Raw genomic sequence first — 22,183 nt, 5'->3', positions numbered from 1 at the left:
ATTTTAAGGCAACAGATTGATTAGTACTATGATAAACGTAATCAGCTGCCACGTAGATGAGTCTTCCATAAGAAATCGTGTTACCATTTAAAGCACTGTCCAGTTTTTGAGTTTTATTATGGAGATTTAAAAAACACACACACACAAATAGGAGAGCCCAATATTTTGAAGGATCTGCTATTTTTAGTTACAAATTGCCATAAGTGACAACAACAAAAAAAGAGCCCAGCTAGATATTTTGGCATTCTGTGTTTGTCTCATAAGAAAACACTGGCTTTTTATGTTCTTTTAAGAGAACTTTCCAGACGGCTGCTCTTTTATTTTATCTGTTGACTACCCACCCCCCAGGCCCCGCCACCTCACCCCCCGCCCAGCTTATGGTGGTGTACTTTGGCTTTCAACTGGTCACCACTAGTATGTCTTTGTTACAGGAAACTGACTGTGTTTATTATAATCAAAAATAAAACACAGCTTGACTTGCGTTCTAAATGTGCTTGAAAAGAATATGATACTGTTTAGAAGAGAAAAGGTTGTTCATAGGAAGTCAACACCACTTCAGATATTGAAACATTCCCTTTTTTACAGCTTGTCACACTTTGTGCCAAGTCATGACTGTTTCCCTAACTCTGTTTTGTTACTCTCAGCACCATGTGTTTTGGGTTCCTTGTCATAGAAATTAATGCAAAACAATGCTCCGGGACGACAATAAAGCCTTCTATGAAACCAACTTGGGAATGCAGGCAAGGAAAAAAATTATGGTTAGCCATTCACAGAAACCATGTGCTAACAAATAACGTTATTTTGAACCCTTTACTTTTAGATACCTCGCCTATAAAAATCGTCTCCATTATTGGAATATACTTGGTCGATTTCTTCTCTCCCCACCCCCTTCTGTCATTCCTCCAAAGTCTAGGAGTTGTTTCTCAAAACAAACGAAATGTGCACATTGTCATTAAAATTGAAAGTGTTTTTATAGAATGGGAAGCAAGTGTTATATTGTCAGTTTGTTAACGACATTAGAGAAGAAATTAAACTCCTTGATCAGTGAGTTTGTGCCGATACTATGAACAGAACCCATAGTTTTACTTGGCCTCTTTATTTAAACTTAAGCAGTTAACCGGTGCTATTATATTGCCCACAGGGGAACCAATCACGTTTTATTTTGTTGTTTGGAAGTTTGTGGAGCACCAAGCTTGTTGCCAAGCAGCAAGATCTTGCATCACAAACCGCACCCCCCCCACACACAAGAGCCTTCGGCATGCTCAGAACTAGTTTGGGGGTTCATGTTTTCAGAAGAGAGAGTCTGCTTAAGGTTCTTCTCATGACCAAGGTTTCCGGGGCATACCTTTGGGCCCAGCAAGGTCACTGTTTGGCGCCCCCTCCCTCCCACCAAGGCATTCTGTTCCTAACTCGGTGGGAGGCTGGCTTTGTGGCTCTCTGGCTTCCTTTGTTTCTTGCCACAGTACTTTTTTTCCAGAAATGAAGATTTCTGGATTGATGATTGTACCTAGATGGAGAAGTGGGAGACGGTAGAGTGGATGCAGAGTCTTTTTGTAGAAATGTAAAAATGTTCTCACTGCAGGGTTTTTGTTCCATGCTTGCCTATTACTGTTTTCCAATGCGGTTTATTTTCTGGTCTCTTAAGAACCTAGCCTAAAAAGTCAAAGAGCTGCAAGTAAAAAGGCACCACCAGTAAGTGTAGGGAAGCAATGAAATTTGGAATCATGGTATCCTGAGATCGGCTTGAAGGGAAGCGTATGAAATAGTTTTGTATCTTCCTGTGATTCTTATGCGTAGTGCCTTTCATTTATCTTTTTAAAAAATTGAGATGTAATCGCCACATAACATTGTATTGGTTTTAGGTGTACAAAAAAAGGATTTGATATATGTGTATATTGTAAAGTGATCACCACGGTAAATTGAGTTAACATCCATCACCACACATAGTTACAAACTTTGTTTTCTTGTGATAAGAACTTCTAAGATTTGCTCTCTTTGCAATTTTCAAATATACAATACAGTATTGTTAACTATAGTCACTATGTTGTATGCTATATTCCTAGGACGTTTATTATGACTAGAAGTTTATGTACTGTGACCACCTTCACCCATTTCGCCAACCTCACTTCACTCCCCACCTCTGACAATCACCAATTCTCTAAGTTCAGTTTTTTTACATTCCACATATAAGTGATCATACGGTATTTGTCTTCCTCTGACTGATTTCGTTTAGCATAATGTCCTCAAGCCCCATCCATGTTGTTGCAAATGGCAGGATTTCCTTCTTTTTTATGGCTGAATAGTATTCCATTATATCAATGCCACATTTTCTTTATCCATTCATTTGTTAATGGACACTTAGGTGGTTTCCACGTGTTGGCTATTGTGAATAATGTTGCAGTGATCATGGGGATGCAGCTATCTGTTTGAGATAGGGATTTTGCTCCCTTCAGATAAATGCTCAGAAGAAGAGTTGCTGGGTCATATGGTAATTCTATTTTTAATCTTTTTCAGGAAACTCCATACTGTTTTCCATAGTGGCTGAACCATTTACATTCCCACCAGCGGGGCACAAGTTTTCCCTTTTCTCCACATTTTTACCGACCCTTGTTATCTATAGTGATAGCCATTCTATCAAGTATGAGGTGATATCTCATTAATGGTTTTGATTTGCATTTCCCTGATGATTAATGATGCTGAATACCTTTACATGTACCTGTTGGCCATTTGAATACCTTCTTTGGAAAATATCTACTTAGGTCACCTCCCTATTTTTTTTTTTTTAAAGATTTTATTTATTTGAGAGAGAGAGCACGCACACACGTACGCATGCATGCAAGTGAGTGCAGGGAGGGGCAGAGTGAGAGATAGAGGGACAAGCAGACTCCAGGCTGAGTGAGGAGCTGGATGTGGGGCTCGAACCCATGACCCCAAGATCATGACCTGAGCTAAAAGCAGGAGTCGGATACTCAACCACCCAGCTGCCCAGGTACCTCAATCATCTGCCCATTTTTAATTGGATTATTTGGGTTTTCTTATTTTTTTATTTTTTATTTTTTTTTGCAATGGAGTTGTATGAGATCTATATATATTTTGGATATTAATCCCTTATCAGATATATGATTTCCAAATATTTTCTACCATTCCATAAGTTGCCTTTTTATTTTGTTGATTGTTTTGCTGTACAGAAGGTCTTCAATGTGATATAGTCTCACTTGTTTATTTTTTATTTTGTTACTTGTGCGTTAGGTGTCATATCCAAAAAAATCATTGCTGATACCTATGTCAAGAAGCTCTTCCCCTATGTTTTCTTCAAGAAGTTTTATGGCTTCAGGCCTTACATTTAAGTCTGTAATTTATTTTGAGTTAATTTGGGGGAGTGGTATAAGATAGGGGTCTAGTTTCATTCTTTGACATGTGAATGTCCAATTTTCCCAGCACCATTTATTGAAGAGACTTGTCTTTTCTTTATTGAGTGTCCTTGGCTCCTTTGTCAAATATTAGTTGGCTATGTATTCATAGGTTTAGTTTTGGACTCTCAGCTCTCTTTCGTTTGGTCTGTGTGTCTGTTTTTGTGCTAGTACCATACTGTTTTGATTCCTGTAGCTTTATAATATACTTTGAAATCATGAAGTGTGATACTTCCAAATTTGTTCTTCTTTCTCAGCATTGCTTGGGTTTGGGGGGGGGGTCTTTTGTGATTCCATATAAGTTTTAGAATTATTTTTTCTAATAATAATTCTATTTATTTTCTAATAATTCTTTTGGTAAAAAGCGCAATCTGTAAAAACTGGAATCATAATAGAGATCACATTGGCTTTGAGTAGTATAGCCCTTTTAACAATATTAATTCTTCCAGTCCAGAAACATGAGTTATCTTTCCATTTATTTGTGTCTTCTTCAATTTCTTTCATCAATGTCTTATAGTTTTCAGTGTACAGATCATTCACCTCTTTGGTTAAAAACCAAAAAAAAAAAAAAAGTGTACTCATCAGAAAAGTACTATAACTGAACTCTTAATTTTAACTCTTTTCTCATCTGTTTCATCCCAGTATACTTGGCTTCTAGGGACAACCCAGACTTAAGATAGAAAGGAGTTACGAAGGTTGCTGTAGCCCCTCATTCTGGGGGCCCAGCCCTGAGTTACTGCTGCAGTTGGCCTTGATCCCATAACTGGGGTCCCTGTTGCCTGAGTTCCCTTTGAGTCATGCCTCAGGTCTGTCTAGACATATACCAGGTAATGTGGCAGTGTTTGGCCATTCAACTAGGAAACCAGTATTTTGATGACCCAGACATTTACTATAATAAAATACATGTCTGAATTTCTGTGTCTAGTCCTGTGTATTTGATAAAATTTGTTATTATATCACTTCTCATTAGTACTATCACTGTACATTTTTATTTATTTATTTATTTTGAGAGAGAGAGAGTGAGCGTGCAAGTGTGGGGAGGGGTAAGGGGAGAGGGAGAGAGAGCTCTTAAGCAGCCTCCATGCCTAGCAGGGTGCCCCACAAGGGGCTCTTTCTCACAATCCTAAGATCATGAAGTCAAGATCAGATGCCCAACTGACTGAGCCACCCAGGCGCCCCTCTGGTACTATCACTGTTCTGACGCTGGTGATCCACAGGTAGAATCTACGGTTTGCCAACTGTTGCTGCCATAGGACTGAGAACCACTTTGAAATCTGGGGGATGCTTCCAGTGATCTGTGGGAAACTTCATTTACATTATAGCTTTGGGAATCGTGGCAATTAATGAAGACAAGAATGACATGAGTAGTGGCTCAAGGTGATTGCATCCTTATATATTTGGCAGACCGCAGAGCAAGTTCTACTATCCATGTGTTCCCTCTCTCACTGTCAGTGAGTTCCTGCCCACCATCAGAAAATGTGCTTGCTCCACACAGTCCTAGACATCTGGTAGCCCTGCTCAGCCTTCATGATCTACTTGTAAGTCACAGGGCAGAGGGCAAACCTTGTGAAAGGAAAAGTTCCCTTGAGCCAGTGTTGTTCCAAATCCACCACAGTGAAGCCTTCAGACCCATGCAGCAATTCATACCCCATGAAATCAGCAGACACATTTGTCTACCTATAATCAGGAGTTTTATTACCAAATGTCTCAGAGTACTGTTTCTTTTATGTGGTTTCCTCTTCCTAAAGTGCCACCTCTTGGTTAGCTCCTGCTCATTCTTCAGGTCAGAGTTCAGATAACACCTCTGGGAACCCCTCCCCCTTACTCCCCTAGACCGGAGCAGGTTCCCACCCTCAGGTTTATACAGCACACAGTCCCCCTCTCGTGGCTATCCTCACACTGTATGGAGATGGCCTGTTGACTTATCTGCTATTTCCATCTGGTGAGCTACTTGAAATCAAGAACTGCATCTTGTTCACAGTTGTACCCCGAAACCTACCATGGTGGCTGCCACAGAGTAGATACTCAAATATTTGTTATGAGTAAATGAAGGAATGAATTTTAAAAGTGATAAGTTGAAAATGACTTAACCCACACTATAGCATGAACTACATATAGTTTAATAAGCTGGTAATACTGTTCATACACATGTGATACAGCTATACAATATATGGACTAACTAGAGTGTACTTTAATTGATAGGTTAATTTACATATTAATTTATAGGTTTTGTTCCAGTGGTTCTCAAACTTTTTGGTCTCAGGATCCCTTTCCACTCTTAAAAATTATTGAGGCCTCTAAGGAGATTTGGTTTAGATTGGTTTTATCAGTTAATATTTACTGCATGTGAAATTAAAACAATCAAATTATTTATTAGTTCATTTAAAAATAACAATAACAATCTTTTACATGCTAAAATAAATAGCATATTTTTTATAAAAATAGTTTCCAAAACAAAAAAGTTTAGTAAGAGTGTCATTGCCTTGCATTTTTGCAAATTTCTTGAATATCTGGCTTACTAGAAGACAGCTGGATCCTTATATCTGCTTCTGCGTTCATTCTATCAGGGTAAATATCACCGAACCTCTGGAAAACTCCACTGTATGCTGGTGAGACCATGAGAGTGAAAAAAGGTGATGATTGTTTTCGTATTGTTAGGAAAATAATAACGATGCTGCAAAAGCCCTAAAGATTTTGGGAACCCCATGGATCCTTGGACCATCCATTGAGATGTGCTGCCCTCTTTAATAAGGAAAAACTCTTGGCCAGGTGTGGTTAAGAGAAATATCTTTGTTCTGTTCTAGTCCTGATCCTCTTTCCTTTGTTTTTATTTAGTTCATTTAGTCCCTGATTCTCTCCCTTGACACCTCTCTGTCAGAATGTTACACTAATACATTGCAATGAACATAAGCCATTAATGCTGAGTTCAGGCAGAAAGCTCCAAATTCCCATTTGAAGAAATTGTCGTTTATCTGTCACAGAGTAGTAGTTGCAGTAAATGTTCACTGTGGGTAATTCCTGGTGTTGTGTTGTGCTATAGTAATCCTAGATGTTGTGCAAGGGTCAGAGCCGTAAGTACCACTAGCATACCTGGTATATGTGTAAAGTTCACACACAAAAATAACAATTTACAAGAAGAAAATGACCAGAGAGGACACTCTCCCTTTATCTTTTATTACTCCACCACAAAGTGATGTTGGGCTAGGCCAGCAGGATGAGTCATGGAAAGTGCTACAGGAGAGGAAAACCAGCTCCATACCACTTTATACATTTATTGGGGACCATCTAGTGCATCTTTGTTCTAGAAGATTCCTGGCCAGGGAAATGCCCTGTTAAGATCACCCAGACTTGAGCTCAAGGAGGTGGCACCAATGCCATCAATATCAAGTCTCCCTGAGAACTTACTTCGGTCCAGCTGAGCCACCTCATTGGTCAACTAGCAGGCGGAGGACAGATAAGGAGCTGCAGGACCATGGGATTATCTGATCTCACTGGAAAGTGTGATGGTTCGTGTCCTTCTCTAAGAAAAGAGGAGTGGGTTACTCACACCTACACTTAGTGATGAAAGCAGAGTTACAGTTGAGAGGGACCAGATCATCCTGGTCTGACCAGAACTTCTCCAGGCTTAATGCAGAGAGTCTTGTATCTAGAAACCCCCCAGTCAGGCAAACCAGGACGGTTGGTCCCTCTGATAGCTAGAGACCTGAAAGCTCCTCCCGAGAGCAGACATGATTCTGTGTATCAACTCCAATGTATTAGGAGGATTCTGAGGGAAAATTCAAACTGTTTGGGAAAGAGGGCCTAAGCTTTTTCCATTACGCACACTGATATTGATTATAGTGGGGGAAACTATCAAGTAAGCTAGGCATTCAAACCAACTCCCAGAAAAAAAGAAAACAAAAACAATTTAGATGAAATAGTATAAACGTCTTTATAAATAAAGCACCAAAGAATTGACAAGAGAGGGATTACCAGGTAAAATCAAATGTCAAGGGAGAAACATCAGGGAGAATTTAGCATTCCAAACTGAACTTCCCCTTAGGGCATTCACCAGTCTGGGCAAACCAGAAACAGAAGTCACAGTGCTGGGCGTGCTAGAATGTACGTGTGTGCGTGTGTGTGTGTGTGTGTGTGTGTGTGAAGAGGTGGTCATAGGTGATCTCCCACATTAGGCTAAGAACCAGTGACCTTTTCTGCAGGGTGAAATGTAAACCAAAAGTAAGTTGGCAGGAAATAAGGAACCATGTGTGAGAAACAAAAAATACTACAGATTGGTCATTATATGCCTCCCACTCTTTCCTTTTTTGGAAGGAGAGGGTGTCTAGAGGTTATCCAATGTCCCACTATGATATGTTGGCTATGGGGGTTGGATAACTTGTCTCTTTAGTTCCTGGGTCATCAGATCAAGATAGACTATATTCAAGGAGGCTTATGTGCACCTGGACCAGATTTAGACAATGAGATCTTGGCTTCAAGCTGACACTGTAATAGGATGGGATTTTTGGAGGCCTTGGGTGAGGATGAATGTGTTTTGCGTATGGGAAAAATGTAAAATGTATGAGGCAGAAGGCAGATATAAATGTAGGAAAAGCATTTGAGAGAGTCCAATATACATTTGTGATAAAACTCTAAGTGAGAGGCACCTGGGTGCCTCAGTCAGTTAAGCGTCTAACTCTTGATCTCTGCTCGGGTCTTGATCTCAGGGTCGTGAGCTCAGGCCCCATGTTGGGTCCATGCTGGGTGTGGAGCCTACTTAAAAAAGAAAAACTCTCAGCAAAATAGGAATAGAGCTTATAATGGGTATCTACAAAACATTTAAAACTACTGCCATGTTTCACAGGGAAAGACTGACAGCTAAGATCAGGAATGAGACAAGAATTTCTGCTCTTCTGGGTGTTATACACAACTAATGAATCGTTGAACACTACATCAAAAACTAATGATGTACTATATGTTGGCTAGCTGAGCATAATAATAATAAAAAAAAGATAACCAAAAAAAAAAAGGAATTTCAGCTCTTACCATCTCCATTCAACATTGTATTTTAGATCTTAACCAGGATACTAATGTAAGAAAAAGAAATGGCATCCAGATTGGAGAGGAAGAAGTAGAACTATTTTTATTCCCAGATGACATTATCATCTATGTAAGAAATCTTAAAGAATCTACAAAAAAGCTACTAGAATTAATAAGTGAATTTAGCAAGTTCACAAAGATCAAGATACAAAAACAATGTATTTCTCTATACAAGCAATAAACAATCAAAAATGGAAATTTCTAAAAACACCACTTATAATAGCATAAAAATAGGAAATGTTTATGGATAAATTTGACAAAATATCTACAAAACCATACAAAACACTCCTGAGAGAAATTAAAGACTTAAATAGATGGAGAAGCATACCATGTTCATGATTTAGATGATATAAACTGTCAGTTATTTCCGGATTGATTTATAGATTCAACACAATCCCAATTAAAATCCTAGCAGGCTTTTTTTTTTTTTAATCAACAAGCTCCTCTAAAATTTATATGGAAAATTCATGGACCTTAAATAGCTGAAATAATTTTGAAAAAGAACAAAGCTGAAGGACTCACACAACCTGCTTTCAAGACTTATTCTAAAGACACAGTAGTCAAGGTACAATGATATTGGCATAAGGATAAACATATAGATTGACAGAATAGAATAGAGACCCCAGAAATAAACCTAGTGGGTCATATATGGTGAATTGATCTCTGACAAAGGTGCCAAGCCAATTCAAGCAGGAAAGGGTGATCTTTTCAACAAAAGGTGCTGGAACACATGGATAGCTATAAGCAAAAAATGAACCTCAACTCTACCTCACACCTCATATAAAAGTTAACTCAAATGGATCATAAACCTAAATGTAATGGCTAAAACCACAGAATTTCTAGAATAAGGTGCAGGTGGGGATTATGTATATGAGAAAAATGTAAAATGTTGGAGCCAGAGGGCAGACAGATGTAGAAAAAACACATGAGAAAGTCCAACATATATTTATGATGAAAACTCTCAGCAAACTGGGAATAGGGAGGGTTAAGAGGAAGTCTCAATACAATTTTTTAAGTACCTAAGGCAGAATGAAAAATAAAACATGCCAAATATATGAGATACAGCTAAAGCAGTGCTGAGAAGGAAATATACCTCTAAATGCTAGCAGTAGAGAAGAAGAAGGTCTCAAATCAATAATTGTAGTTTCTACCTCAAAAAATTAGAAACAGAAGGGCAAAATAAACACAAATCAACCAGAAAGGAAGGAAATAATAATGATAATAGCAGAAATAAATGGAATTGAAAATAGGAAAACAACAGAGGAAATAAAAAACCTAGTTCTTTGAAAATAAACCAATAAAATTGACAAACCTCTAGCATGACTAATAAATATGGAAAGAGATGGGCAAAAGACACAAATCTCCAACTTTAAGAATAAAATGAGATATCACTATAGAACTTGTCATCTTTAAAAGGATAACTGGGGAAACTACAAACAACTTTATGCTCATGAATTTCACAACTTAGAAAAAAATGGAGCAATTCCTCAAAAACCAGTAACTACCAAAATTCAATCAAAATGAAATATTCTTTAAAAGTCATATGACCATAAAAATTGAATTTCTAATTTAAAAGCTCCTGAAAAATGAATTTGCAGAATGTCTGGATAGTTTCACTAGAGAATCTTACCAGACATTAAAGAATTAACACCAGTTTTACACAATATATATCAGAAAATTAGAAGAGGCAGAATCACTTCCCAGTGCATTATATGAGGCTAGTATTACCATGGTACCAAAACCATACAGAGACCGTAGGCAAAAACGAAAACTATAGGGCAATATCCTTCATGAATTTAGGTGCAAAAATCCTAAAAAAAAAATATTAGCAAATTGAAGCCTGCTATGTATAAAAAATTATATATTATGATCAACTGGGATTTATTCATGAAATGAAAGGCTAGTTTAACATTTGAAAATAAATCAATAAAATCCATAAGAACAGGCTAATAGAGACATAGCACATGATCATGTCAATTGATGGAGAAAAATCATTTGAAAAAATCCAACACCCATTCATGAAAAGAACTCTTAGCAATCTAGGAAAAGAAGGGAACTTCCTCAAACTGATGAAGAGCATGTGCCAAAAAAACCCTTTATCTTACATCAGACTCAATGATGAAAGACTGAATATTTTCCTTCTAAAAATCAACTGTCTTTCTGTATGTTAGGAATGAACATATGGAAACAAAAAATAAAAATACAGTGTAATTTGTACTTGCTCCAAAAGAAACATAAATAAATATAAATCTAACCAAACATGTATAGGTTCTGTATACTGATAATTATAAAATGCTAATGAAAGAAATCAGAGACTCAAATAAATGACATACTATGTTCATGGATTGGACAACCCAATGTAGTAAAGATGTCAGTTCTTCCCCAAATTGGGCTCTAGTTTAATATATTTCTATCAAAATTCCAGCTAGGTTTTTTTTGTTGACATAGACAATTTTATTCTAAAAGTAAGGCCTTAGAATATCTGAAACAATCTTGAAAAAGAAGAATAAATTAGAAGGACTCACTTTACCTGATATTAAGTTTTATTATATAGCTACAGTAATCAAAGAACTGTAGTATTTGTAGAGGTCTAGAACAGAACGGTGAACCCAGAAGTAGATCCACACAAATATGTTCAACTGATTTTTTTTTACATAAATGCGGAAGCAGTTTACTGGGAGGAAGGATAGCCTTTTCAACATTTAGTGCAGGAGTAATTGGACATCTGTGGCCCCCAGAAATGAACCTCCTGTAAACCTTATATCTAACACAAAGAATAACTCAAAATGGATCATAGATTTAAATGAAAAATATAAAACCATAAACATTTGGGGAAAAAATAAGAGAAAATCTTTGGGATCTGGGGTTAAGCAAAGAGTTCTTAGTATTGACATCAAAAGCACAATTCATAAAAGGAAAGACTGATAAATTGGACTACTCTGTCCTATCTTAATATGCGCAGGCTGGTATAACAAAATACCACAGATTGGGTGGCTTAAACAACAATTTTTCTCTCAGTTCTGGAGGCTGGGAAGTTCAAGATCAAGAGGCCAGCAGATTAGGTGTTTAGTGAGAGCCTGATTCCTGGATTGCAGACTGACATTTTCTCCCAGTGTATTCACTTGGCCTTGCTTCAGTGAGTACACATGAAGTGCTGGGTAGGTGGGGAAAGAGGGGGAGATTGAGAGACAGAGCGAGAGCTAGAGCCCTCTAGCTCACTGTCTTCCTCTTCTTATAAGGGGATCAATCCCATCATGAGAGTGTAATACTCTTAGGACCTAATCTAAATTTAATTACTTCCCAAAGCCTCCACTTTCTAATACCATCACATTGAGGATTCATCATATGAATTTTGCAGGGACACAAAGATTCAGTCCATAAGGGATCTCATCAAAATTAAAAGCTTTTCTCCATGGAAGCACACATGAAGCAGATGAAAGACAAGCTACAGACTTAGAGAAAAGATTTGTGAACCACGTATCTCACAAAGGACTAACATCTAGATAAATAAAGACCTCCCAAACTCAACAGTACAAAAAAATCCAAATAGAAAAAGAGCAAAAGACATGACCAGACATTTTATTGAAGAGGCACATGAAAAAAATGTTCAATATTATTAACCATGAGGGAAATGCAAAATAAAACCATACTGAGATATCACTACAGACCTATCAGACTAATTAAAATTTTTAAAAGGGGCTGACAACACTAAGTCCTGGCAAGATGGTGAGGAACTGGATAACTAGGAAAGCAGTTTGACAGTTTCTTTAAAAACTAAACATGCAATTACAATATAATCCAGCAATTGCACTCTTATGCATTTTCCCAGAGAAATAAAAACATAGTCACAAACCAAAAAACCACACCCAAATGTTCAAAACAGCTTTATTCATAATAGTCAAAACCTGGAAGCAACCTGTATGTCTTTAAACATGTGAATGGTTAAACTGTGGGGTACCCATACCTCAGAATCCTATTTAGCAACAAAAAGGAATAAACTAAGGATACAGCAACAACTTGGATGAATCTCCAGGGAATTATGCTGAATGAAAAAAGCAACCCCAAAAGGCTACGCATTGTATGATTCATTTCTATAACACTCTTTTAAAAATTCCACTATAATTAACATACAGTGTTATATTAGTTTCAGGTGTATAATATAGTTACATAACACTTTTGAGAGGATAAAATTTTAGAAATGGAGAACAAATTAGTGGTTGCCAGGGTTAGGGATGAGGAGAGGGGCACAGTAAGGGAGGTGGGTGTGTTACAAAAGGGCAACACAGGGGTCTTTGTATTGATCACTGCAAACATACTGTATCTTCACTGTGGTAGTAGATAGATAATCCTACACAGGTGCTATAATTGTATAGCATAAAATACACACATACAAATGCATACTAGGGAAATCTGAATAAGATTGGTGGATTGTATCAATGTCAATATCCTGGTTGTGATATTGTACTATAGTTTTGCAAGATGTTAACATTAGGGGAAAGGAGGTAAAGAGTATTATAAGATCTTGCTGTATTATTCCTTATCATTGCATGTGAATCTACAATTATTTCAAAATAAAAGTCCATTTTAAAACATTGAGTTGTTTTTTTTTAATTAGTGAATAAGTGCAGAGAAACTAGGTAACTAGAGAGGTTCTTCAAAACTAAACATGCAACTATAGTACAGAAATTTTATCTTGGATACCAGTCTTTCGCCAGATACACGTTTTGTAAATATTTTCTCCCCAGTTATGCATTTTCTGTTCATTTGCTTAACAATGTATTTTGATGGGAAAAGATTTTTTTTATCTTTAAAGCCTAATTTATCAGTTATTTTCCTTTATGGATATCTCTTTATGTATGCTTAGAAACACTTGCTTACCCTGAAGTCAAGAAGATACTCTCTTATGTTTTCTAAAAAAAAAAACCGAGACATCTTATGTTTAGGTGTATGATCTATATATTTCTTAAAAGATTTATTTATTTATTTGAGACAGAGAGAGAGCAAGCGCGGGTAGGGGCAGAGGAAGAGGGAAAGAGAATCCTCAAGCCGACTCCCTCTGAGCATGGAACCAGAAGTAGAGCTCCATCCCAGGACCCTGAGATCATGACCTGAGCCTAAATCAAGAGTTGGCAGCTTAACCAAATCAGCCAGCCAGGCTCCCCAGATGTATGATCTATATTAACTTAATTTTTGTGTAAGGTGTGGCATAAGGGTCAAATTTCATATTTTTTTCCTCCATCGGATTGATTGCTTTGGAACCTTTGTTGAAAATCAGCCAGGTATATTCTGGGGTTCTCTATTCTGTTGTAAGGATTTGTTGATCCTTAAGCTAGTACTACACTATATTAATTTCTGTGGCTTTATAATAGGTCTTAAAAACAAGTAACAGTAAGTCCTTCAACTTTGTTCTTTTTCAAAGTCATTTTGAAAATTCTAGATGCTCTGTATTTTCATATAGGTTTTAGAAACAACTTGTCCACTTTAACAACAACAACAAAAAACTAAGTGTGTTTTATGATTAGGATTGTGGTATAAATCTACAGATACATTTGAGGAGATTGACATATGAACATTTTACTAGACTGAATCATCCAACCCATAAGCATAGTATACATCTCTGTTTATTTAGGTCTTCTTTAATTTTTGTTACCAGTATGTTGTCATCTTCGGTGTAGAGGTTTTTGCGCAGCTTTTGTTAAATTTATTCCTATTTTATCATTCTTGATGCTATTAGAAATGGAATTATTTTTAGGTTTTATTTCCAATTGTTTGGTACTGGTATATAAAAATACAATTGATTTTATAGTAACTTTGTATTCTGCAACCTTGTTAGATTCACTTAATAGTTACAATAATAATTTCACTCAAATGTAAACAATCTATAGATTCTTGATATGTAAGCAATCAGGTCTTCTGTAAATAGAGATAGTTTTACTTTGCTTCTGATCTTTGTACCTTTTATTTCTTTTTAGTGTTTTTTTTTTTTAAAGATTTTATTTATCTGAGAGAGAGAGAGAGAGAGAGCACAAGTCGGGGGGAGGGGCAGAGGAAGAGGGACAAGCAGACTCTCTGCTGAGCAGGGAGCCTGATGTGGGGTTCAATCCTGGGACCCTGGAATCATGACCTGAGCCAAAGGCAGACACTTAACCAATCCAGCTACCCAGACACCCCTCTTTTTAATGTTTTATAACTTATAATGTTATATAAAATGTTATAAACATTTATAACGTTTAGGACTTGCAATACAGTGTTGCATAACAGTGGTGAGAAGAAATATTCTTTTCTCCTTCCCAGTCTTAGAGGGGCAAACTTTATTATGTCATCATTAAGTATGATTTGGCTGTAAGTTTTTCATGGCAGTCATTTGTCAGGTTGAGGAGGTTTCCTTTTATTCCTAGTTTTCTGAGAGTTTCTTTCGTGAATGGCAGTTGAATTTTGTCAAATGCTTTTTTTCTGCAGCTATTGAAACAACTATATTTTTTTTCTTTAACCCCCGTAATATGGTGAAATACTTTGGTTCGTGAATGTCGAAGCAGGTTTGCATTCCTGAAATAAACCCCTCTTTGTTATGACCTTTCATACATTTTATACGCTACTGCATTCAATTTGTTAGTAGTACATTGAAGACTTTTGAATCTATGTTCATAAGGGACATTGATCTCTAAATTTTCTTTCTGTGTGTATATGTTTGTTTTTTGGGTTTTAGTGTTAGAGTTATGCTGGCTTCATAAAATGACTTGAGAAATGTCTTCTCTATCTTCTGAAAACAATTTTAGTGGTGTTAGTAAAAAGATTTCTGTCATTTCTTTCTTAAATGTTTGATAGACTTCACCAATGAAACTATCTGGGCTTAGAGTTTTCTTTATGCAAAAGTTTTTGATAATGGATTTATTTTCTTTAATAGCTATAGAGCTATTCACATTTTTTATTTCATTTTGTGTTTTGCTAGGTTGTATTATTCAATTTGTTCACTTTATTTAATTACGTGTTTGTTGATATGAGGTTTTCCATAGCATTCTCTTATTATCCTTCTAATATCTATAGGATCTGAAATAATGAATCCTCTTTTATTCCTGATATTAGTAAATTATGTTCTTGATCAGTCTAGTTGGGGGGCTATTAATTTTGCTGATCTTTTCAAGAAATTAGTTTTGGCTCTATTTTCTCTATTTTTTTCCTTTTTTATTTCACTGATATCTGCCCTGATCTTTGTCCCTTTCCCCCCTCTATTTATTTTTTGTTTACTATGCTCTTTTTTTTTTAACCTTCTTAGGGTGGAACTTAAGGTCATTGATCTCAGGCTTTTTATTATTTTTAATTGAGCATTTAAAGCTATTAATCTCCCTCTGAGCAGCATCCTACACATTTTGGTATCCTATATTTCATTCAGTTTGGGATATTTTCTTTTTTTTTTTTTTAAAGATTTTATTTATTTATTTGACAGAGAGAGACACAGCGAGAGAGGGAACACAAGCAAGGGGGAGTGGGAGAGGGAGAAGCAGGCTTCCCGCGGAGCAGAGAGCCCGATATGGGACTCGATCCCAGGACCCTGGGACCATGACCCGAGCCGAAGGCAGTTGCTTAACAACTGAGCCACCCAGGCGTCCCCAGTTTGGGATATTTTCTAATTTCTGATTTCCCCTGTGATTTAGAACTGTGTTGTTTAATTTATAAATATTAGTGATTTTCCTAGATATATTTTTTTGTTATTGATTTCTAGTTTAATTCCATTGTGATCAGAGAACATCCTCCCTATGATTTAAATTTTTATAAATTTGTTGGCAGTCATTGTATGGCCAAACAGCATGTAGTCTATCATGGGACTGTACTATATCTACTTGAAAATAATTTATATTCTGCAGTTGATGCAGTTGTTATCAATTAAATCAAGGTAGTAATAGTGTTTTTTAGGTTATCTATATGTCTTTAACTTTTCTGTTTATTTCTTTCAATTCCTGGGAGAGGGGTGTTATTTTTCTCTATATACAATTTTGCCAATTTTTACTTTATGTGTTTTAAAGCTCTGTTATTAGGTGCATTTGTATTTATAATTATTATGTCTTCCCACGAATTGATCCTTTTATCATTATAAAATGTCCCTCTTTATCTCTAGTAATTCTCTGATCCTGAAATCTACTATACATGTTAGGCATAAATGTAGTACTGCCAGCCTTCTTATGTTTGCATTGCATTTTTTTCAATACATGTATTTTCAACCTCTCTGTGTATTTATATTTAAAGTGCTTGTGTTATAGATAACAAATAATTGGGTCTTTCTGTTTTATACATTCTGCCTATTTCTGCATTTTAACTAGACTGTTCAGTCTATCAACACTCAGTGTTATTATTGATAGGGTTGGATTTAGGTCTACCATTTTATTATTTGTTTTCTATATGTCCCCTCCAGGTTTTTCATTGTTCTTTCCTCTGTTCTTTTTTTTTTGGCTGTCCTTTTAATATATTTTAGAATTCCAATTTAATTTATTTATTATCTTTTTTAAAAGATTTTATTTATTTATTTAAGAGAGAGTGAGAGAGAGAGAGAGAGAAGGAGCAGGGCAGGGGCAGAGGGAGAGGGAGAAGCAGGGAGTCTGACGTGGGGCTCGATTCTGGGACTCCAGGATCATGATCTGAGCCTAAGGCAGTTGCTCAACTGAATGAGCCACCTAGGCAGCCCTAATTTATTTATTATTATTTTGGCTTTTTGCCTATCTTTTAGTGGTTGCTCTAGCAATTATAATTTACATCTTTAACTTTTTACAGTTTACTTAGAGTTAATTTAAGGCAGTTTCATGTAAAATATAGAAACTTTGAAATATATAGGTTTGTTTATATAGATTTATTTCTCCATTCTTCAAATTAAAGTTGTTTTATGTATTATATTTACATCAATATTACAGTTTTTGCTTTAAACAGTTGTATGTATTTGAAAGAAATTAAGATAAAATAGTCTTACATATTGACCATTTCTGATGCTCTACATTCCTTCCTAAAGATTGGAGGTTCTCCCTGGGATCATTTTTCTTCAGTCTGAGGAGATTCCTTTAATGTTGCTTGTAGATCAGGACTGCTATTGATGCAATCCTTCTGTATCTTTCAGATACTTCCATCTTGAAAAATATTTTCTGTCAGTACAGAATTCCGAGTTAACAGTGTTTGTTTTTCTTTCATTCTTTCCACACTTTAGAGACCTCATTCCACTATTTTTGAGGTACCATCTCACTCTCAGTCTGTGTTAAGAGTCTTTTCGCTCGAGAATAGATCAGCAACATACAATTGTATGTTGAGCATTTTGGGATTTTACAGGCATTATGAATGCTGTGTGTTATTTTAAAAAATCAGGCAATTAGGGATGCCTGGGTGGCTCGGTCAGTTAAGCAACCAACTCTTGATCTCAGCTCAGGTCTTGATCTTGGGGCGGTGAGTTCAAGCCCTGTGCTGTCTCCATGATGGGCGTGGAGCCTACTTTAAAAAAAATCAGGCAGTTAACTTGGATTTAAACTGCAAACTCTGTCTCGCATGCAGTGGAGGGAAGCTCAAATCTCAACTCAATCTTTGAGCCTTAGCTTCACTGCCAAGCATGATTCAGGCATCTGCTAAGGATTTGGGCAAAATTTACGCACAAAGTTTGGGGCTCTGCAGTCTGGCTTTCCTTGGGATTTCCTTGCCTTGGAACTTTCCCTGGCTCTGGTTTCCCTGAACTGTGTCTCCAACAATCCTGAAAGGCTGCAGTTTTTCCATCATAGTTTTAGTTGTTCCACACAGACAGACTGGGCACTGCTGCTAAGTTAAAAGCCATTGTCTTCAGGTAATTTTTTTAAATATGTTTTTTCTGGAGCTTATCGTTGTCATCTGTGGGAAGGTTGGTTTCATAGCAGTTACTCAGCCATGACCAGAAACATGACTCCCCCCAAATTATGACTTCATACAATAAATATTATCATGTCCCATTCATACCCCCCAACAGTTAAAATTATTCATTGGTATCCCATTGCATTTAAAGTAAAATTGAAGCTTTGCACATTATCCTTCATCTTAGCACACCTGCCCAGTTCTTCCTAAATGCAGTGCTTCATGGACATCAGTTACTGTCCCCCCAGACCTCAAGATTTCATGAGGCAGACCTGCCCTATCTGTAGGTGAGAGATATTTTGGAAAATAGTTGTACCTGTGAGATTAATGATTAGGGGTGTATCTCATCATTGTTTAATTTCATAAGATTAGCCAGAATTAGAATCCCTAGCATTAGTCACATATGCATTTGATGAAAAAAAACTTGATATTATTGAAGCATGCATTAATAATATATTTTTTGCCTCTTGCAACAGATGGATGGATCTTAAGGAAATTATACCAAGTGAAGTCGGAGAAAGACAAATACTGTATATTCTCACTTACATGTGGAATCTAAACAAAATGAAAACATGAACTTATAGAGAATGAATCAGTGGTTGCCAGAGGTAGGGTGGGAAGTGGGTGAAATGGGTGAAGGTGGTCAAAAGATACAAATTTCTAGCTATAAAATAAATAAGTCACGGGAACGTAATGTACAACACGGTGATCATAGTTAATAATACTGTATTATATATTTGAAAGTTGCTAAGAGAGTAAATCTTAAAAGTTCCCATCATAAGAAAAAAATTAAAACTGTGTGGTGATGGATGTTAACTAGCTTTATTGTGGCCATCATTTTGCAACATATACAACTTTTGAATTATTATTTTTTTTAACTTTTGAATTATTATGTTGTAGACCTGAAACTAATATAATTTTCTATGTCGATTATATCTCAATTACATATATGATAAAAAGCCTTTTATGCCTGGAAACTAGAATTGACTCTTTAAATCAAAATTTCATCACTATATTATTGAAGTCTGGCTATTGAATTATCTGAAATTTCTCCAAAACTTTTATAAGACCTGGAATTTATAACTATCATAATAATATATGAAACAAATTATTACCACAAAAGCAAACGATCTGTGTTTCTCTATAATTTCTATTATGCTTAAAACAATGAGCAAATGCTAATGACTTTAAACAGTTACAACTTTCTTTCTGTTCACCTCTTTAAGTGCTCTTTTTTAGGTACAAATTAATTTTCTCTTCTAATTCATATGCACCATTATAACTTACGTTCTCATAATCGTGTTAGCAGTTACGTGGTTTACCATTGTATTCTTCCATTGCTTGAGGAAGTTTTATAGAAAATTCTCCTTTTTAATCTTTGCAAATGATAACAAATAATGTGCGCCTTCAATTTCACAGATTAATAAACAGAAGGAGGACATGGAAACAAGGAAAAAGTTGGACAGCCTAGGTGGCAAGGTTTGCATTTAAATTTAAGTTATTTTTTTCTTCTTTTATTCTGTGTGAGTCTTATTTTGACATCTGGGTTGAAAAAGGTATACATGGGCGCCTGGGTGGCTCAGTTGGTTAAGCGACTGCCTTCGGCTCAGGTCATGATCCCGGAGTCCTGGGATCGAGTCCCGCATCGAGCTCCCAGCTCGGTGGGGAGCCTGCTTCTCCCTCTGACCCTATCCCCTCTCATGCTGTTTCTCTCTCTCTCTCTCTCTCTCTCTCAAATAAATAAATAAATAAATAAATAAAATCTTTAAAAAAAAGAAAAACGTATACATACCCTATTGAGACTTTTCACTTTCCAAGATCCGAGTTTGAAGGAGAAAATCCTTAAAAGTGTGGATGGGAGCCCAGGAGCGATGGCTGAGCTCAGTGAGAGGGGTATAAGCCAACAAGAAGGCAAACCTGGCTGAAGGAAGGGGAAAGTGTTGTCCCGGTACACCGAGCCTTAGGCTCATGCCGTATCTCTTCAGATCCCTGTCCCTACACTCCTACCTTCTATTCCCCTAGCTTCCTACAAATAAGATACAGACCTCAAGCTGTCATGTCACCCCACTCCTCACCCCACTCCCACCTTTCCAGGTGTTTCCAGAAAACACTGATCTGTTGGTATGTTTTTCTTAGTACAGTAGCATCAGTGGGAGGAGAGGAAAAACAGACCCAGCCGACACATTAAATCAGGCCAAAAGGGGGAGTGTAGCTGGGAAAAGGACCAGACCCATGCCCTTTGGGACTGAAAATCTGACCCTGCAATGCCAACTCACAGGAGGAAAAGAAAGGGACACGATTCTGGAGAATGAAGTGAGAATAACCAAGCTGCTTCTTTTTGTGTGCCAGAGCCTGAAACTAGTCAAGGCGAAAGAGACCGCTGTGTCCCCGTGGCCCTTCCAGCCCAGGATTCCATCCAGACCTAGAGCAAGTTCAAGACCACACTCACCCTCCATCAGTGTCTCAACTGTGAAGACCAGGAAAGTTAAGACTCCAAAGAAATCTGCAAAGGAAGAGCAGCCTGTGGTAAGAACTGCTCCTATGACCACACTCTAGGATACCTGCATCCATCCAGGGCCACGGCTGTGTTAGCACTCTTGTGACCTCACGTCCAGCATGAGCAAGGCCGGCGGTCTCCTACACCGGATGCCCCCTACTCTCTGTGCCTGCAGCCGGGCGGGGACCTCTGGCTGCTCTCTCTACACCAGTGTGTCCTTGTTGGGCCCCTTGACTGCCCAAGAGGATGCCATCATTATCCTCAACGTGGTCGTTTAGGCTCAGCTTAGTCGCTAAGGCTCAGTGGGTCTCTGTTAAATTAGCAAGCTAGAAAAGCCACATTCCAAGCACGGTCTAGGGTGTATAATTACTAACTCCTTACTGCCCAATACCTATCAGAAGCTTCCTGAAAATTCCCTGAAGGACATGCAGCTATACAGTCCATTTGCTCATAGTATTCTAAGTTGACACCTGGATTAACTCACACCATCAGAGATACACATGCACCAGTGATACGCTATTATTCTCCTAATCCACCATCCCTCCAAATAATCAGAATTGCTTTTACTGGACCCAAGGCGGTACTACTGGTCTGTATAAAAGAGCGTGTTAAGAAGTAGCTCTGTGATGTTCAACTCAACGTTGGCTTAGCGTGTGGACCCTGCTGAGACACAATCCCTCCCTTTGTAATGATTCTATGGGGAACTTGCTTCCGCTGTGAGTTACGGGAATTGTATTTCTCTGAGAGACCGATCTAGCCTGTGGGCACTGTGAATTGTGTAACCAGTCAAAACTCTTTTTCCGTGTTGATTTTTTAAAAGCTCAGAAGCCGGTTGGTGATACAGAGCGCCAACGTGTAGCACTTCCCATACTCTTTTGTCTTGTTTCTGCCTGTCCGCGTGTTCTTCCTCCTTCTCCCACAGGGGGCAGAATCTGCCTCGCTAAGGCTTGGGGCGCAGAGGACCTGAGCAGGAGCAGGCTGCCTGTGCCATCCTTGTTCCAAAAGCAAAGGTAGGGGTGTCTCATGCCGGCTCACCGGGCAGATGCTCACAGCTCCCCCGCAGCAGAGGAATAAGCGAGCAGGTAGAGAGAGTCCAGGGTGCCCACCAGTGGCCGTCACTCCCCAGAAGCTGAGACAAAGCCCTCTCCTCCGAAAGCATTTCCCCTTTACAGAAAATTAGGAAGTACAGACAACTGGAAACCAGCGTAATTTCCAAAGGAGGAAAATGACATTTGGGGGCGAATTTGGTGCATGACTGACCAGTGCCTAGGTTCTAGAAGTAAGATGTTTAGAATGCAGTTCTTGGGAAGTTTGTGTTTATTCGTTTTTTGTTGTTGCTGTTGCTGTT

At 37.6% G+C, this 22,183-nt stretch overlaps 1 protein-coding gene across 1 annotated transcript in view; it reads left to right on the top strand.

Annotated features, from left to right (window-relative positions):
• The window catches only part of CUNH10orf67 (chromosome unknown C10orf67 homolog), a gene marked incomplete at its 5' end in the record, with an annotated part of 133,300 nt that overhangs the window by 55,764 nt on the left and 55,353 nt on the right, over positions 1-22,183 (top strand). Inside the window, 2 exons of the mRNA XM_032425536.1 lie at positions 19,758-19,817; positions 20,688-20,864. Coding sequence (XP_032281427.1) covers positions 19,758-19,817; positions 20,688-20,864 — 237 coding nt within the window. The remainder of the gene's footprint in view (positions 1-19,757; positions 19,818-20,687; positions 20,865-22,183) is intronic.

The sequence above is a fragment of the Phoca vitulina genome, unplaced genomic scaffold, assembly GCF_004348235.1.
Source record: "Phoca vitulina isolate PV1807 unplaced genomic scaffold, GSC_HSeal_1.0 scaffold33, whole genome shotgun sequence".
NCBI classification, from domain to species: Eukaryota; Metazoa; Chordata; class Mammalia; order Carnivora; family Phocidae; genus Phoca; species Phoca vitulina.
Note: the sequence above shows the minus strand (reverse complement) of the source record. Positions and strands in the feature narration are given on the sequence as shown.